We start from the raw sequence: 19,118 nt of genomic DNA, 5'->3' as shown, positions 1-19,118 counted from the left end.
AATACTTTTCAAAATAATGACCTTACTTTTTACTTTTAAAATATCCACTTTGTGTGTACATTATTACACACGTATATATTGCTTATTCCTAACTTATTTAGAGTTATACATTACATTTACATATATTATATTATATTCATCATAATATTTTATATACGGTATGTAAATGTACCAATATGCAAAATAAGCTTTTCATGCAGCGAGTCCGAGTCGGTTATAATATTCCATAGGTACAGCTATTTAGTGAAATTAAATGGCATGTTTAATACCGTAATTTATGTGATTTCATACTGCATCATATTCCAAACAAGGATACAGTAATCCATAATTATTATGTGAATTTTTAAAGCTGATTTCAATATGTTATACACTATAGTCTCACTAAACAAATCTAATATAGTATATTTAACTATAGTATACCATTATGTCTCGATAGAAATCAATAATTCCGATTATATAACATATATATTTTATATCAATATTATATATAGTAAATAATAAATATCATAATTTAAATCTGAGTATTTATTTAGTACCTACAAAGCATAACTGAGGATTAAAAAAAAAAATAAAAATCCATCCTTTTCTAGATACGTTATACTATTGTTTTAAGAAATATAAAATACACACCCGTAGGTATTATGTTTTCATATTGACGTAATAATCATATCACGAATCACAAATTTTATTGATGGAAAAACAAAATTAAACATTTTTGCTGAGTATAAACAGCGCAGCACGAAAATCAATTTACTTCTTTAATCCTTATTATATAATATTGAAACTATTATATTACTTATATCATTATATACCAAGTAATAATAAATTAGTATTGTATAAATTATTTTATCCTACATTTAAATAAAAAATATATTATACAGGTACCTCCAGTATCTAAGTATTATACATTTATTAAAATTCATTGTAATAATGATAAATTGCTTTTTTTGTTTATTAGAGTTTAATCTGGATAGTATACTTAATGAAAATAGGCTGCGCATGTTTATAATGTTTAAAATATTAATATAGTTAAATAAAATAAAAAATAAAAATATTATTTTATATTATAACTTTGATAACTCATGATTAGGTAAGCATCCCGATGGATTTAAAGTGTAAATTTGATTTTTGACATCTGAAACATTTGTTAGTAAATTTTAATGTTTTTGATTTTCAGAAAAATTATGTCTCCTGTGGCCTCTCCTCAGTCAGGGGCGGCTCCAGAAACATAGTTGGGGGGGGGAGTCATAATTTTCAGACAATTTCGATATTTTTTTTTTGTTATTTTGTTTTTAACAGTATAAAATTGTTAAGAAATACAGCTTAAGGAGGGACGTAGCCCCTAGCCCCCCCCCCCTAGACTGTCCTCAGTACTTGTATAGTTTTGGAAATATGGTTATATCGTAAATCGTAATTTCGTATAATGAAGGGATGCACTTTTGTATTGGGTTACACTAAGTTTCACATTTAATACTTGCACTAATAATTTATTATTATGCTTTTTTTGAACAAAAATATCAGATTTATAATTTATTATAATTATATAGAATTGTTGGATTTTAGTTTAAAAATATAGGCTTGAGAATACATGAGCGCGCTCTACAGGTTTAATTACATTCGCACTCACGTTCAAACAGACGAACCGGTAGAATGCGCTTCTTGTATGTCTATATAAGTAAAATAAAGCACGCAATATGGAATGTAACTGATCAGTGATCGAGCCAGGGTCAATTTTTTTTATTACCTAAATCTTAGTTAATACATTACACAACCGGTAACCACTTGGAGGAATAGGTGTTTCGCACTTATATTTATATTTATTTAAATAAAAATGATCATACATAATAATAATAAGTCATTATAACCTGTACGGCTGTACGCAGCCTTGCTTACATTTCAATACCTATACAGTTTAAATATAATAACGTAAACACATTGTTTTGTTAAAAATGATAGGATACTAATAATCTCAACTATAAGTTCGTTATTCATCAAATTTTGTTACATCCGTCGAAAAAGTATCAAAAACTATTTATTAAATATTATTTATGTAATCAGATAAAAAAAAAAGATATCCATTAGTCATTACACACTGTTATATTTGTTAGAATAATATAAATACTTTTAAAAATGAGTTGTTACTAACTTTATAATTGGCACATAACAGTTTTCATAATACACTCAGTGACGTGGGTTCTATACACAAAAATAGGCCTTACTGCTTTAGGTCGTACTAAAATAATGGATGATATATCATCCACATCTTTTAGTTATCGAAAAATCTACCATAACTGATTAAATCAAACTTACCTTATCAAAATAAACTTTTTTTTAATAATTTTATCGACTTTTACCTAATAACTATTTAAGTAAAATTTGTTTCATTTAACGTTCAATATGATCAATTATCTATAGACAGTTAGAATAAGTTGTAGGTAAGTTCAATACCTAGATGACCAATTTGGTTTACGACAACCACTTTACTTAGATAACTAGTCACTGCAAAAATAAAATATACATACAGCATTTTTAAGTAGAATGTGTATCTGCATTGCTTCATATTTTTAGTGTAAGTACAAACATATTTTATATTTTTCAATTAAAAATTGAATTTTCTGTTTTTATAATATATTTAAGCCAATATTCAATAGTATTATCATTTTAATACAAATTAATCGTGGAGGTATAACTAATATGTACTATAGTTAAGCAGTTTTTATTTTGATATTATACAAATCTAATTGTATTTTTTTTATTTAGACTTTATAATACAATTAGTCATGACAATTAGGTGGAATTTTATTTAATATAGAAAATGTATTTCGCGGAAGCTTTTTAATATTATAAGTTAGTGAAACCTTACATCATATTGGGTTTCACTAAATAAAATAATTAAGTTATTCTCTCTACATAGTATATAAATACAATATAATATACATTATTAAAATAATACTATTTAAAATGAAGTATAATATAAAATACTCAAAACTATTATAATAACTCGAATCTTAAAATAACATACACTAATAGAGCGCTTCCTTAATCCGCTAAAAAAATGAGAAGTAAATGCATATTTTTATAAATTATCGTAGGTATTTAAATAAAATGGTAACAAGACGTACATTCACTATGTACACAGTCATACACAACACAATAAAATCTAATAAAAATCAATTTAGAAATAATATCATTGTTAAATTAGGTTTTTATTTAATTATTCATAAAAATAATACAATTCAACAAAATTCAAACTTCATAGCCACATATTCGTTTAAACATCTACATAGGGAAAAATCTATTGCATAATGCAATTATATTCCAAGTATTATGATCAATTTGTAATATAATTACATCATAAATTATTAATAAATATAAAAAAAAACTTTGTAAAATAAGATCACCCAAATGTTAACTATATACCTACTTTTGATTATACCTATGTCTTATAGTTTTGAATATTCTTTAGTGTAAGTTATTAATTATCGTCATTGGCGGAATTGTGAAAATATCATAAATACCTAATTTAGTTATTGTTTTAAATAGGTAATCTGATTTATTTATGTAAGCCACTATTACTATAGTATTATTATTAATTTCAAGTCTTATAATTTAAATTATCTGGGAAAAGAATAGAAAGAATAAGGCTGTCATTTACACTTTACCATTTTACCATTATTTTTTTATTTATCATCACTCATCAGTAAACGAGATTGAAATAAAATAATATTAATATTTTATCGGGCAGACCACAGATACGAGTAGACCGCATACTAAATGCATATTTTAGTCACAACATCAGTATATATATACGCATATAGACCGTAACGATTAAATGTCCAAGGTTTAAAGTATAAGTATAAGAATAATAGAAAAAACGTAATCTGCAGTACTGCAGTTTAATTGTATAAATGTATAAATGGTTTCTGAATTTTCAGATCGCGTCCATAAAACGCCGGAATATTGACCAAATCAGTGCAAATTATAAACATGCGGTACCCGTCATCAAACTATTATTGTCATAATACTACAACAGGCATAATATACAGGTAAAACACAGATACCTACTTATATTGTATGTGTATTAATCTCTATTCACGATATTTCAGGGATGTAAAAATTAGCGATCGTTTAATCTTTAAGTCAAGACGTGTAGGTATCATCGTGAATGCGGATGACCGGTGATCGATAGCAAATTGTATAAGCCTAAACATTAACGAGAGTATCGCCAGCTATATTATTTACATACTATATAGGTATAAGGTATATAATATCGTGTGTGCCTGAAATATAATACGATAATAATATTATTGTCCTGTGTACGACCGTCGACCAATCGAATTTTTTGCTCGACACGGCCTATAATATTGGATCGATGTGCGCGTAGCACAATAATTGCAACGATTGCAGAAATCGGTGGTTGAATTTTAATTGAAAGAATAAAAATGAAATATAATATAATACAACTATATAAGAAAATAATATATTGTTATACCTATACGTCGCAACAACGGCGAAATAATATTATAATATAATACTCGAGTAGACGCCGCTCCGGTCCGGCCTGAGTTCTGCGAGCCACCGCCACAATAGTAATAAATACAATGTAAACAAGCGGAACAATGCGGTGGTCGGGTATAGGAGGATATTATAATAATACAGTGTACGCACGCACACAAGTACCTTTATGTTGTAATGGCACCGAAGTTATATTATATTATTTGGTGTGCGGGCGGGTAGTCGAATTCGTGAAAATATATCGGCTCCGCGGAAAGGGACAATGGCCGGCGACGAAAGCGGGTGGTCTGGTCCGTCATCGCATTATAATCTTCGGACATGATCGCCATGCACACTCAACACTCACATATTATACGGTAGCCGATAATATTTTTCGGCCTTTTGACGATTTACTGCAAACCATATATTATACCTTCATATTATTATTATTATTATTATTATTATTACGGCGCTTTGTGCGCGTCCGGTTGACCGTGCGATTCTGTAGGGGCGGTCGCACCCGGTATAGGAACAGCGCAAAGGACACGCCGCTGTTGTTGTATAAGAGTATATAAGACGGACGTACATATACACCACCACCCCCCCCCCCCCCCCCGCTCAAAACAGTAGGTACAAGCCGTATACAACGTGGGGCACGTGAACCGAACGTAATCGGCGACGGCTACCGTTTCCGGGCAAGAAAAATGAAAATCCAATGTATTATATTATGTTGCGGTCATCCGCCGTTTTCGGGTTTACGATAAATCTATATCGTTAAACGGGCGTGTCTGTATATATCTTATGATTTATTAAATGTACCTAGGTATTATTCGGATCCCCCCTCTTTGTTTTCATAGATTCCTGCTACTTTCGAGTGAAGCACGAGGTTTTAAAATAATGTTCTTAACACTTTATGTAAAGTTTTCATTTTTTTTTTTTTGATTATTTCTAGAATCTGGACGATACCTATATTATATAGTGTGCTGTGCGATTATGCGAAGATAATTTTGATTTTCATAATAGTTACTCTAAAAGCGACGGTCACATTGAGAAAGAATGTCTAAGATGTATGATATATATATGAGGATTATTTTTCCGACTGGTGAAAACAGAACAGTCAAAATATCCTTTAATCATAACAGTGATAAGATATTAGAGAAATATTATTCAAAATTAATTAATTACAATATATGTATTATGTTAAAAACAAAATACCCACTTTAATACCCGCAAAAAACAAAAACTCATAAGTCATAATAAAACGATAAACTTTGATCACGTTTTTCGAACGTTTAATTTTCTTTATTATGATTATTCTTCGGAGTATAAATAAATCAATAACATGCAAAACTTTGATTGAATTTATTCTAAGAAGATTTAAAGTCGTTAAATTTACTATATATTGTGACGCATACAATCAAGAAACCAATAATCTGACACGACGCTGCAAGGAACAAATAAAATGGATTGTAAAACTTTCCAATTGTTCTTTTCCTACAAACGTGCACTGATTAAATAAAACGAACTTTTAATTGAATTCAATTCAAATTGTATGCAGTTTCGTATAACAGACGACGCCCTCGTGAAATGATTAACTGTCAACTGCGTATAGACCTATTGGGGTTGAAAAAATACATTAAAAAGTTGTATTTTATTTTTACACAAAATTGCATTAAATGAGGAACAAAACTAAGAGGACAGGTAAGTCTTATTTAATGCATTATCATTAGTTAATATACGTTGTCCTCAAGTAAATTATTGTACATTTTATGTCTCTCTAATTACTCATTATTATATATTATATTATTGGTAGGTATAAAAATCATAACAATATGACGTTAAGGTATTGTAAAATAAAAATACGTTAGCAAATGTTATTTACAAAATGGAGAAATATATTTAAGAATTAAATAGTTATAAGTCACAAAGTCCTGCTATATTGTTTAAATAAAACATTGTTACAGAAAATAAAATATATATATACATTGCATATAATGTAATAATGTATAAAGCTAATGGCCCATGTCACCGAAGCTATATAACGATCAATTAAAAAAAAAATAATATAATTTAATAAGTTTTTTTCAAAATATATTATCCAATAAAGTCTGAGATTGAGAGTCTGCTGAGTGACTATAAAAATACTAAAAGTAAATCATTTCTGGAAGGTACATAAAATAAAATATTTGATGTGTCTCTTATGTTTTTAGAAATTAAAAATAGTCGACTGCAAGAATACACGATATGGGGCAAGTAATACATTTAATTAGGTATTTAAAAAATAAAACGCAATGAAATATGTGTGAGAGATAATTTATAAATTATTGTATGTATATCAGAGATAAAAATAGAATTATATTTTGTAGTTAAAAGAATAGCTAAATTGTTAAGAGGATGTCAGTACACTATTTTGTTGTCTCTCTCTGGGCCACACGCAACATAGACAAAACGCATTTACGCAGAATCATTTTTTCTATGTTTTTAAGTAATCGTAGAGTAAAATCGCTCATTACTAAAAGATAGAGAATAATATTTTAGTGGGAATGACATATCGGTTTTATATTTTATTGTTATTTGACTTTGTATTCGAATTTCAAAATAAACAAAAAATATTGTAAATTTAAATAATGTTTAAATTGTTTTAAAACAATATTTAGACGAATCGATATGTCATTCCTTCAAAAAAATTATTCTTTTTCTTTTTTGTGATGAGTAATTTTACTCTAAGATTACTTGAAATCATAGAAAAACGGTTCTACGCAAATGCGTTTTGTCTATGTTTCGCATGAGTCAGTGAGAGAAAAAAAAAGAGCGCGGACATATTAAAATTTTTTTCTTAGGTAAGAATTTGAACGTATTTTCAGATTGTCATCGAATTAAAATACTACTAAGCACATAATTGTATTTTTAGATTCTGAGTAGAGCGATGTATGCATTGATTTTACTATGATTTGTGCTTTTTTTTATTTATATAATATGATATATTTTTTTTTTGTATGTCTCTTATCACCTTTTAGAACAGTAAAAATGCTTGAATTTTCAATTTCAATATCGTTTTTGGTAGAAAAGTGAATCTATTTGGTACTTTGGTAAAATTTTCCAATTAGAATTAGAATTTTTTATACATGGTATAATTTTGACTTTTTTTTAGCTTTTAGTCATTTTAAATTTTCGATAGTATATGAAGTTTGAATATTTATGAATTTCGTCAATATCACGAACATTCTTCAAATTATTTTGTACCTAATTAAAAATACATTTATAATGCTGAATCATTGATTTAAAATTTAACACATCCATTAACACTTATTCAATGGCGAGGTAAACTCCGAATCCTATACTGTACAACAGAACGGTTACCTACTTCCCCCTTTTTATTAATATAATTTGTAGGTTTAATGAAACAATTGACTACGGTTATCATATGAGTCTACCTAATACTTATGAATGTACAAAAGCCAATACAACAAAAATTGTAAATTGTAAATTGTAACAAGCAATATATTCCAACATGAATCATTTTTAAAATCAAATAATATGATCTCTTAATATTTGTATATATTTTTATTTTAATTAAAGCTGTACATAGTGGTTACGCGTTGACGAAGTCTCCAGCACTAACGTAAAACACACTCATGGTATTAGCAAAACCCACGTTTTGTTTAGAGCAGCTCATATGCAAAACCAAATCTCCCTGATGCAATATACCTTTTCTTTTCCCAAAATCCATCGCGAACCTTGTACGGTTTTCGATGTCTTTCCAAACGTTTTCTATTGGATCTGTAACATAATATATACATAACTCCGTATAATGTACACATAACGAGTAGATTCGTTCGAAAATATTTTAGGTATAATCACTTATAGATATATCATATAATATAGTATCGTAATTCATAATATTATGCCAATCGTACCTTGTTAATATTTTAATAACCGAAATGATAAATTTGTTTTAATAATAATAAAAAAAAATCACTGGTTCTCAGTAAATAGTAATGTACTAATGTGTATTGAATTATGCCGTATTAATATATTTTGTCACATGCAGTGGCGCAAGTAGGGCTAAAATGTTGAATGGGGGGGGGGGGGTTCAGCCCCCTGATATTACATGTAAAGTAACCCGTTGCACCCATACCCTCATATATATTCATTATTAAAAAATTATTAAAAAAACAAATATTTATTTACTTATTTTCAATTTTAATTTTTCACAATAATAATATACAGACAGTATATTATTAAAGTTCAGCGCATATAATGTACAATTATTATTATTTATAATAATTGAACCAATGTACTGACATAAATAATTACCTTAAAAGCAAATAAAGGCTAATGATATTTACCATACTTATCATAGGCAATATTATAAAATAATTATGAACTTTAAATAAAAGTTGAATAATTTAAATTTTACAGTTGAATTTTAAAAGGTTTATTAATATTTTAGGAAACAATTTAATAATTTATTTGGGGGGGGGGGGGCTAATACATGTTATATTGGGGCTGATTTCTCCAGCCCCCCACTATTTTCACTTATGGTCACACGGTTAATTGAACTATTTACTAAATAATCTATTGAAAATCGTCAAATCTAGGAAAAAAAAATATGCGAAAATTGTCCAATATTCATTAGGTTCTCCCATCATCCTCTTAATCCAGACATGTAGATTCTACAATAATATCGATTATTTAAAACTGTCATGATACTCGCGTCTTTCAAAACGGACTTAATGCATACTAACATTATATAAACACCATGTTGTTATTATTATTTTCGTCGTTATTTACCGATGTACTGCAATGCTATGACATTACGCCATACTGATAACTTTCTTGCGGACTTCCCGTGCCTGACGATCGCCAACACTGGACATCTGGGCCGATACCTGGCAATGAACCGAGCCGATAGACCGGATGTGGTGATCACAATAATCGCGGCCGCATGACATTTAAACGATACCTCTACGCATCCGATGCTTATAGCTTCGGCGGGATCGATTTTTGGTTTGGACTAAAAGTACATATTATATATTATACGTCAATGTATCATTGTGTCGGTCAGGTATAGTTCGTATATCGTAATTGTATTATACTTAATCAAAACCAATTGTTCATTTAGTTTGTTTGTGACATGACACGTTTATAAAATGGAAATATAGCGTTATAGAGTTGCATTTGCTTTTATATAATTAAATTAAATCATGTAAGTACATAATTATTATTATTATCATTCTATACATTATTTTAATCTAGTATTCTAGTATAGATTAGTTTTTCGATGATTTTTCTAAATTGTTTTAAGACAGATAATAAAAAATTTACTTTAAAAACATATAACAAATTAAATATTTCTACGGTAAAATTGTTGGTATACAAACCTATACGACAACTGTAACTATTAACTAATGATACCATGATGTTTGTTACTGTACCTTTTTGTTGAGTTCGGTGAACAACTGTTGTTCCCATATGGCGGCTTCGCCCTGTCGACACAGCGAAGCCGCGTATTGAATGCAATGCAATTTGTTTGCACTGCGCATTGTTACATCTAGATAAATGCAATCTGTTCCATCCATTACGGTATTTATGAGGTCATTTACTTCAGCGTTCGTAGGTACCGTGCTTACTTCCATGGAATTAAGATATTCCCCATAAGTGATTGTCGGTTTTCCAGCCTGTGTGGTACAACAGTTAGGGAAATCAATCACTATATTACATTTTGAGCATCCATTATATTATCTATGCTATTATTTAAATATTATGTTAATCAAAATTAATAAAAAAATGTTTTATTTTTCTATTGAACATTTTTTATGTTTGACTTCTCAAAAATAAAAATAAAAAATAATTCTAGGTTATTCCAGGTTATTCCATGAAAAAAGCACAGTCAATGTCCTGAAAACTCACTAAGTTGCATTTGGACAAGACGATCTTCTGGGCGAGGAATATCTTGTCGTGACCGACCTCCATGGACAAGTTTGGTCGGTTCAAGAACACGCCGTCCACGCCAGGTATGATATCATCCATGTTCTCCAGTCCAACACTGTTATCAATTTTCGCATACAGGCTAATATCCCTGCCTCGCTCTGTAACTTAAAAAAAAAATACATATAAAACTACGCAATAAAGGGAAATTTTTTCCACGAGAGCTCTGGAAAAACTTCAACAGATTAGAATGGAATATGGACTAACGGAGTGCTGGTGAAAAATAAGAAAAAAAACAAGGCTAAATTAAACCGGTGAAATACTTGAATGGAGACTATTGTAATTTCAAGACAAGACACGGGCGAGAAGAAATAGAAGAACAAAGACCGTTTGCTGGTCGCACAGATTTCATGCTCGACTTACCAACAAACTTGCGGACGCTGTCGAAAAACACTGAGTTCCTGACACCGGGCACCAATATTACGTCGACTTTGAGCTGAATCCCTGTGCGAATTTTCTCCTCGTCTAGTTTGGTGAGTGCCGTCGAGCCAACCGGAATTCCCGGCACGTGCACTACTTTTTCGGAACCCAAAAATTCTCCTCGCTTTATCACGCAATATACCTCGTCCTCATCTGCGAAAAAGAAAAAATAATGTTTCTTTTTCTAACGCCATTGCCGTGAAGACATCCCTCCGACATTATTCCTCGTTCGTTGTTATAATAATAAAATAACATGACGTTTACGTGCTTACCAACTCTTATTACGGCCAGTTCGATTTTTCCGTAGTCCAAGTAGATCCGATCGTTAGTTTTTAGCCGAAGAATTATATCGCTGTTCACATAAATACGATCCTCCGTGCATTTAAATTTGTACTCGACATCGTTGGTGACGTAAACATGAGAGTTCGTCGATAATTCTATCAAACGTTGTGTGGTCTATCAAGTAAAATTAAGTATTCTATCAAATTATTAGAAACGTGATAATAATAAATCGTTTTAGAAATAACATTTTTTATGATTTCACACTTTGTATAAATTATTATCATATATGTTATTCATTAGAATAATTTAACCGCGCCACTTGACTAATTTTTTTTAGAAATCATAACCGTTATTTATCAATTATTATTTTATATCAATATTTATCACTGTTGTTTGGAATATGCTTCCAGTTGTAATGCAAGATCCTTCAAGATCAAGTACTAAAGTCATTGAATATGGTACTCGGTTGTTCTTTTTAAGACTGTAATTAAAAACCCCTTGGCGAATTTCGTAGACCATTTTTCGACTCTGTTCAAATGATAAGCCGTTAAAATCAAATATTACCATAGATGCACCACTTTCACAAAATTCTTCTATTAAACTTCTAGTCACGTTATGTACTGAAATAATAATAATAATATCAAAAGAAATATTTATGGACAGAGAATCTTAACTATTTTGTGTAGGTATATATATACAGGGTGATTCATAAAGCGTAAAACACTCATTATCTCAAAAAGTATTAATGTTTTTAAAAATATTTTTTTACATAGTTTCAAGTTGTTAAAAAAACTATGTTTTTATTAAAACATTATATTTTTAAATATTTTTTATCTATATAATTTTTTAAGTTTTTTACTTTTTTGAATGACAGCATAGAGTTTTAAATTCATATTCCAAAGCAGAATATTTTTCTAAGTATTTTGATTCATAAAAATCTAATTTAGAGCGAGTAGTCTATGAGGTATAAGCATTTTAAGTTTAGATGGGCGGAGTGGAGTGGTATGGGGTTACCCCGCAAATGTGTGTCCACTACTCCGCTTGTCTAAACCTTAAATACTTATAACTCATAAACTACTTGTCCTAAATTCAATATTTATGTATTAAAATACTTAGAAAAATATTCTGCTTTGGAAAATGAAATTAAAACTCTATGCTGTTATTCAAAAAAGTAAAAAACTTAAAAAATTATAAGGATAAAAAATATTTAAAAATATAATTTTTTAATAAAAATGTTGTTTTTTTTAACAACTTGAAACAATGTAAAAAAATATTTTCAAAAAAATTAATACTTTTTGAGATAATGAGTGTTTTACGCTTAATAAATCACCCTGTATATATATATATGTGTGTGTGTTATACGTACGGACGCCACAAGCTATCGTGGTTAATGTATTTGATGATGGATTTGATTCAATTTTTAAATTACTCATATGGTCGAGATAGTTATCCTCAAAAGAAGCTTTCATTTGCATTTCATTGTCATGACAAGGTTCCTTTACATATATATTTCTTTTAATTAAAACAATAACGCATAATATTATTTATTAAATCCAATATTCTTCTTACCCAGGGGTACACAACACATGGTTCTTCAGTGTTAGATACAATTGTAGAGTCCATTTTTTCACTTTACTTCCAAAATTATTTGTGATACAAAATAAAATTTAAAACAATTTAAATCAACAGTGATTGAACTAACCAACCAAAAGTGTGTTTAATAAACGTTTCCTAAGAAATGGACGACAGCATAAAAATAATAATAATAATAATAATAATAAAAATAAAAATAAACACCACATGTTACTATGTTAAGGTAATAATATTAACAAAGAATAAAACGATATTTTGAAGAAATATTTGTCCTTAAAATAAATGTGTATTATTGTATAGTTATATTAGTTATTTTAGTATGCAGAATAACACGATTTATTTAAAAAAAATTGATCAATTATTAAATCTTGAAGGTAAAAATAAAAAAAACATTATAGACGCTAAGCTAAGTGCTCAAAGAGAAAATCGTAGTACTGAAAATGATAAGCGCCAAGGATTGCTTGGAACACTAGTGGAAAAATACAACAAAAGAATCGATAAAATACACCTGGAAAATGTTAAAGATAATAACAAAAAGTTGGAAGCCAACAATCAAAAAACAGAGCAAACGCAACAAAGATTACAAAATCATAGAATACTTGAGACCATTAAAAATAGGGAAAAATTACAAATTATTATAGATAAACACATAAAATCACAAAAATTATTGGCTGAGAGAGAAAAACTAAGACTTTCCGAAAATAAAAATAGAGATATTGAACGTTATTACAATAAAGTTGACTATCAAAATATTACATTATTAAAAAATCAACAGTTAATCGACAAATGCATAGAAAATAAAACACTTGATGATTTTGAAAATAGTGACCAAGAATTATTGTTTGCAGAATACGAAGAAGAAATTAATGATGAGCCGATGGAAGAAATTACTGAAGAAGAGTGTAGATATTCTGATCAATCGGTAGTAATAAATTATTTCATGTTAACTTGGCCAAGTTATTTATATTTTAATCATACTTCATATAATAAGTTAGGTACAGTCAGGTAAAATCCGCTTTTATTTTATTTTAGAAATTAGAAAAGATTTATAACCAAACAGATTTGGATAGTGTTCGAGTGTATTTAGATAGAATAGCTATGTTAAAAAAAAACTTCAATAACTGCGAAGCTGGCAGACATTTTCTACAGAAGATCGGGCCCATTTGGGACTCACTTACACAATGTGTTTATAGGAAATCATTAATTTTGGAAAATATGGCTAAAAACTCAGAAAATACAATGCCCGATGGTTTTAGAAAAATCTACGAAAAAACAAGTCTTAATAATAATAAGAATGTGAATAAGCGTTCCTTGGGCTTGGATACATCTTTTTTAGAAATATTAATAACTGGTTCGTAATCAAAAAAAACAAAATAATATAAAAAATTATGTATATTTTGACGAAATTTACTTAATATTTAACGTTTATTCCCTGAGCTCAATATTTGACATTTTCAAGCTCTGGTTCTTTAAGATTTACAATTTAAAAAAAGTTTTTTAGCCAATAATATTAAATTAAATTAAAATTGTATATGATATTTTAATAAGTTAGATAACTTAATATTTATAGATTTGGACTATGAACTTAGCGATAACGATGTGTATAATGCAGTGGCTAAAGCTAAAGGCTTTATTGATAAATCAACGACCGCACTTGAAATAATGAACTTAGTTAAGTTTATACTAGAACATGAAATAGACGTTAATGAGAATGTTTCTTATATTGTTCGTGGTATATGCAGAAGAACTGTTTTTGAATATACGAAAAGACGAATGAGTTGTAAGCTAACTACAGAAATGTACTATTTAAACATATTCGTGTAATGAATAATATAATTAATAATTATTTAGACCGGATTCTGGGACGTTCAAAAAATACAATCAACAGGCTACAGTTTTTAAACACAAACAATTTGATACCAAAACAGTTTTTAATAACAAAAAACAGTGAAAAATACGTGGAACCGATAGTTTTTGACTTTTTAACGAACGACATTAAGTATGGCTATTTAACCATAGGAGAAGAGAAAATTACAGAACACAACATGTATCCGAATAAAGCTCAAAAGAGAATGGAAACATTTTTGAGAAAGTTGAATTTTTGCCATAGTAAAAAAATGTATAGTACAAATTTTGAACATTTAATGGATAATATGTTCGAAATGCCAGAAAAATATTGTCTTGAAAATGTATCTCTTGTAATATCTAATTCTGATTGGTACTAAATTATATTTTTTTCATTTTTCATGTAGCACGCTGATGTCCAAGTCGATAGATTGATGGCATTTGTTCACAAACAACTAGCATCGAGTTTGTCGGGAAAAGCAAATACACCTACCTATCATAACATAATAGATGTCGAAGAATTGACCTACACAAAATTTAATATACTTGCTAGAAAGATGACAAAGATGATGTTCGGAATAGGTGGATCTTATGAAGAAAAGATTTATGTTTTGGAAGTAATTATGAAAAATATTGTCATCGAGATAGCAAAAAGATCGCCCAAAGTACTGTACAAGTATAGAAATAAACATAAAGCCGTTGCCAAGGAGAAGGAGATTGACATGTCTTTTTTTTTGTCGAATTATCGAAACCCTAATACTAATTTTTAAATATTATAATAATATATATATAATGTACTATAGCCTATATTATTTATTAGTGATGTGAGTCTCGTAAATTTACCATGTAAAATTGTACCGGTAAAGTAAATTTACAGAAAAAAATGTACAATTTACATTTTTTTACCGTTCAAACAGTTGAGTGACCACTTTATTTGTATGTTATTGTATTTTTTATTAAGATATTAGGATTATAATACAAATCAGGATTTTTATAAAATGATAATGACAGTTACGTGATACGAATTATTGTGATATGGTGTATGTGGTTACCACGATATATTTTAATTTTATATTTTACTATAATTAATAATTACTAATCGTTATTTTTAATAAAGGGATTAAATACTAATACTTTATTTTATATTGATCTTGCCTTCTTTACATAATATTGTGAAAAAAATCAACAGGTATACTATAAATTGAATTTTAATAAAAATGTACCAATTTTACCGTAAATTTGGTAAATTATCAAAACAATTTTTTACGTAAAATCCACATCTCTACTATTTATACTACTGATACAATCTTAAAGAGTTCCAAAAATGGGGAAAATGCTACTATCAAGTCACCAAATTATTATTTTTGTGATGCTAAAATATTTCTATGCATAATTAAATACTATTAGATTACATCGCATATTGTATACATATAACGTGGTCATAGTAATAGAAGATATATTAATTAAATATGTACATTTATGCTATTTGTTTGATGAATTATTATAATGTGTACTTTGACTATTGTTTAAAAATATAATTTAAAACTAATTTAATTTCTGTATTTGTCTGAATATGAGTGAACATCAAAAAACTGAGATCAGCACTATAGCAGCACAGAAAAAGATTACCGAACAGATAGCTAATGATGCTCGTTGTATTGAAATGTGCAAAATGCGTCAGAACGCGGCCAATGTATCGTTGTACAGGCGTATGCATTTAGAGTCAGAGGAAGAAAAGATGTTCAAGAATATACAAAAAGTATATGACTTATTTAAAACCAACAAACGTCTTAAATAACATTTTGTATTTTCAGGCTGAAGAAGCTCAGGCCAGACAAATCGCCGAGTTGGAACAAGAGCAAAAACTTGCTCAAGTGATGGCAGATTTAAAGCGTCGTGAAATTGTCGAAATAAAAACCAAGTTGTTTAATATTTTAAATCGTGTTAATTTTAAATTTAAAAAAAAACTTACTGTTTGGTATTATTTTTCGCAGTCAGTTACTTCAAAACAATTCGCACGAACTTCGTCATGTAGAGAAGCAATTACGAACGGCTTATGCAAAAAAAGATTTAATGTGTCAAATTAAAGAAAAAGAAGCTTTAAAAAAAGAAGAGAAAGTTAGAGTATATTATGATGATTTGAGAATGATAGAATCTAGAAATGACGAAAATAAGGAGGAAATAGAACAACAAACCCGACAAAATGAACTTAAATTAGATTATAAAAAGGCGATCACAGAGCAAATACAGGAAAACATTACCGAAAAACAACGAGTGTCATCACTAAAAAACAATCCTTTTGTAATTTTTGAAGCAACTGGAAGCAGTGAAGTACAAAAAAAATGTTAAAACGAATTGTTCTCAAAAAGATCTAGAATTATTTACAAAAATGAAAAATGATCTAAAGGAAATAGAACGCAAAGAATCCGATAGTACAAATAAGTAAGAATCCTAGCAAGATTTGAAATATTGTGTATATTATTATACCATGTCTTAATATGTATGTATCTGTATAGGCGGATAGAGGAGTATTTTATGGAAATTGATAAGCGGAATAAACAACAGGAAGAATTTAAAAACCAGAAGAAAGTAGAAAATGACAGAATTTATAATTGCTTAGTTGATAATTTAGCATCATTGACGGTAAGTATAATTTTATTGGCAAATTAAAATTAAAGAAACTACTGAATAATATATTTTTTTTTATTTCAATATATAATAATATAATATATATATATATATATATATATATATATATATATATATACATTTTGTAGTCTCATACATCGAAAAATATTGAAATGCAAAATAAGCTCATATACGAAGAACAGCGAAGTGCTACTTGGTTGGCAGAGAAAAAAGAAAACGATTTGAAAATTCTGCAACGGGACAATATGCTGAAACAAAACGAAATGCAATTAAACATTAAAAAAGACAAAGAGAAAGCAGAAAAAGAAAAAGATCATGATCTAGACAAAATAGTAACAGAATAAATTATAAATGATTAATGCTTTTAAATACCGTATAATATTTAATATGTCACAGTTATTGCAAAACTTCCAAGTCTTTAACGAATTAGAGGAGAAAAGAAACGCTGAGCGAAGGCAAAAGATGATCAACTATGGAAAAGAGTTAAAAATGTCGATCGACCAGAAAACCGATCTAAGACAAAGACAGAAAAAGGTTGCGATGAACGAATTTTCGGAGGCTGTTAAATTGGAGGAGCTAAGGTAACTCCATCAACATATTTTTTAATTAAACCATTTAACTATTAGCGTATAGGTAGTAATAATTTATTGTAAAATATCTTCAATAACAATGTTCAACTAACAATTTAAGAGTTTTCTTGGGTACGATGTCTATTCAAAAAGTACCGGGATTTTATTTTTAATTAGTAAAAATTTAAGTTACACTTTATTTAAAAATATCTCCTTAAAATACTGTCCCCGGACGATAGTATAATGATCCTGGGAATCTTGTAATTTTTCGATTATCTTTTGGAACTGTTCCAAAGTGTTTTTGTGTTATATATACATGCGTATAAAATATTAATGAAATTCAGGTACATACTATTTAAAATGTTCAAATGGTTTGATAAAAATATTGTATATACTTCCATCATACATATTATATAGTTTCATTACATTAGTTGGAAAAGTTTTTACTGCGTAAATAAACAAAACAACTTTTCACACACAACGTCCTAAGTTCTTAAAACCATTTGTTATAATTTTTTGTTTATATTTTACGTACTACGCAGAATGGCTGAAATGAAAAAGGAACAGACAACTATTGTTAAACAACATGTGGAAAATCTTGTAGGATTTTTCCCACCGACTGCAAGAGATCAATATGATATGAATTAAGAACGCTTAGTTTATATTTGGTAATATTATAATAAATAAATATTATAAATACTATTTAATTACAACGAACTATGTCTACTAGAAAAGGATATTATGATACCTATGCATTCAATATCAGACATACTAATAATATGTAACATATTATAATATATTATGAAAACAGCATAATTTGTTTTTATACGTGTTGTTAGAAAAACAGTTTAAGTACCTGTACAACATTTTAAACAAACTGTACGTTTTTATTTCTCTTCTAGATCCTTCGGAGGACGTTTAAAACATATCTATCTGACGGGCGTATAAAACTGTTAGATTTCAACCTATTTTCAGCCCAATTCTATTTTATGGACAAACTCGTGCCGCCTAAACTAGACGTTTTAGACGGACACGTGACTAGTCGATTTTATTTACGTTTAAAAAATAAATACACGTCCTACATAACTTAATAGTATGGGTATTTAATGGTTTTATTTTATATTAATATTTGAACTATATGGTATAATAAACGTACATTCGTGTGGTGTGTGTGTGTGTGTGTGTGTGTGTGTGTGTGTGTGTGTGTGTGTGTGTGTGTGTGTGTGTGTGTGTGTGTGTGTGTGTGTGTGTGTGTAATAATATAGTATGTTTGTG

At 28.6% G+C, this 19,118-nt stretch overlaps 2 protein-coding genes across 2 annotated transcripts; one reads left to right on the top strand and one right to left on the bottom strand.

Annotated features, from left to right (window-relative positions):
* Nucleotides 1-8,086: 8,086 nt before the first annotated feature.
* Nucleotides 8,087-12,810, bottom strand: LOC132942141 (pyruvate kinase-like). Its single transcript, XM_061010450.1, has 9 exons — nucleotides 12,757-12,810; nucleotides 12,554-12,683; nucleotides 11,575-11,807; nucleotides 11,178-11,361; nucleotides 10,849-11,058; nucleotides 10,408-10,592; nucleotides 9,933-10,175; nucleotides 9,289-9,511; nucleotides 8,087-8,274 (listed from the first exon to the last, which is right to left on the bottom strand). Exons 1-9 carry the CDS (start codon nucleotides 12,808-12,810, stop codon nucleotides 8,087-8,089), a joined length of 1,650 nt encoding a protein of 549 aa, XP_060866433.1.
* Nucleotides 12,811-16,198: 3,388 nt separating this feature from the next.
* On the top strand, nucleotides 16,199-18,491 carry LOC132940602 (meiosis-specific nuclear structural protein 1-like). The gene is given in 8 exon segments (XM_061008325.1): nucleotides 16,199-16,384; nucleotides 16,440-16,546; nucleotides 16,620-16,964; nucleotides 16,966-17,067; nucleotides 17,142-17,268; nucleotides 17,403-17,606; nucleotides 17,671-17,855; nucleotides 18,386-18,491. Coding segments are annotated over 8 exon segments (1,362 nt in total).
* Nucleotides 18,492-19,118: the final 627 nt, after the last annotated feature.

The sequence above is a fragment of the Metopolophium dirhodum genome, chromosome 3 (genome assembly GCF_019925205.1).
Source record: "Metopolophium dirhodum isolate CAU chromosome 3, ASM1992520v1, whole genome shotgun sequence".
Taxonomy (NCBI): domain Eukaryota; kingdom Metazoa; phylum Arthropoda; class Insecta; order Hemiptera; family Aphididae; genus Metopolophium; species Metopolophium dirhodum.
The sequence above is the reverse complement of the archived record's forward strand: the minus strand, read 5'-3'. Positions and strand labels throughout refer to the sequence as shown.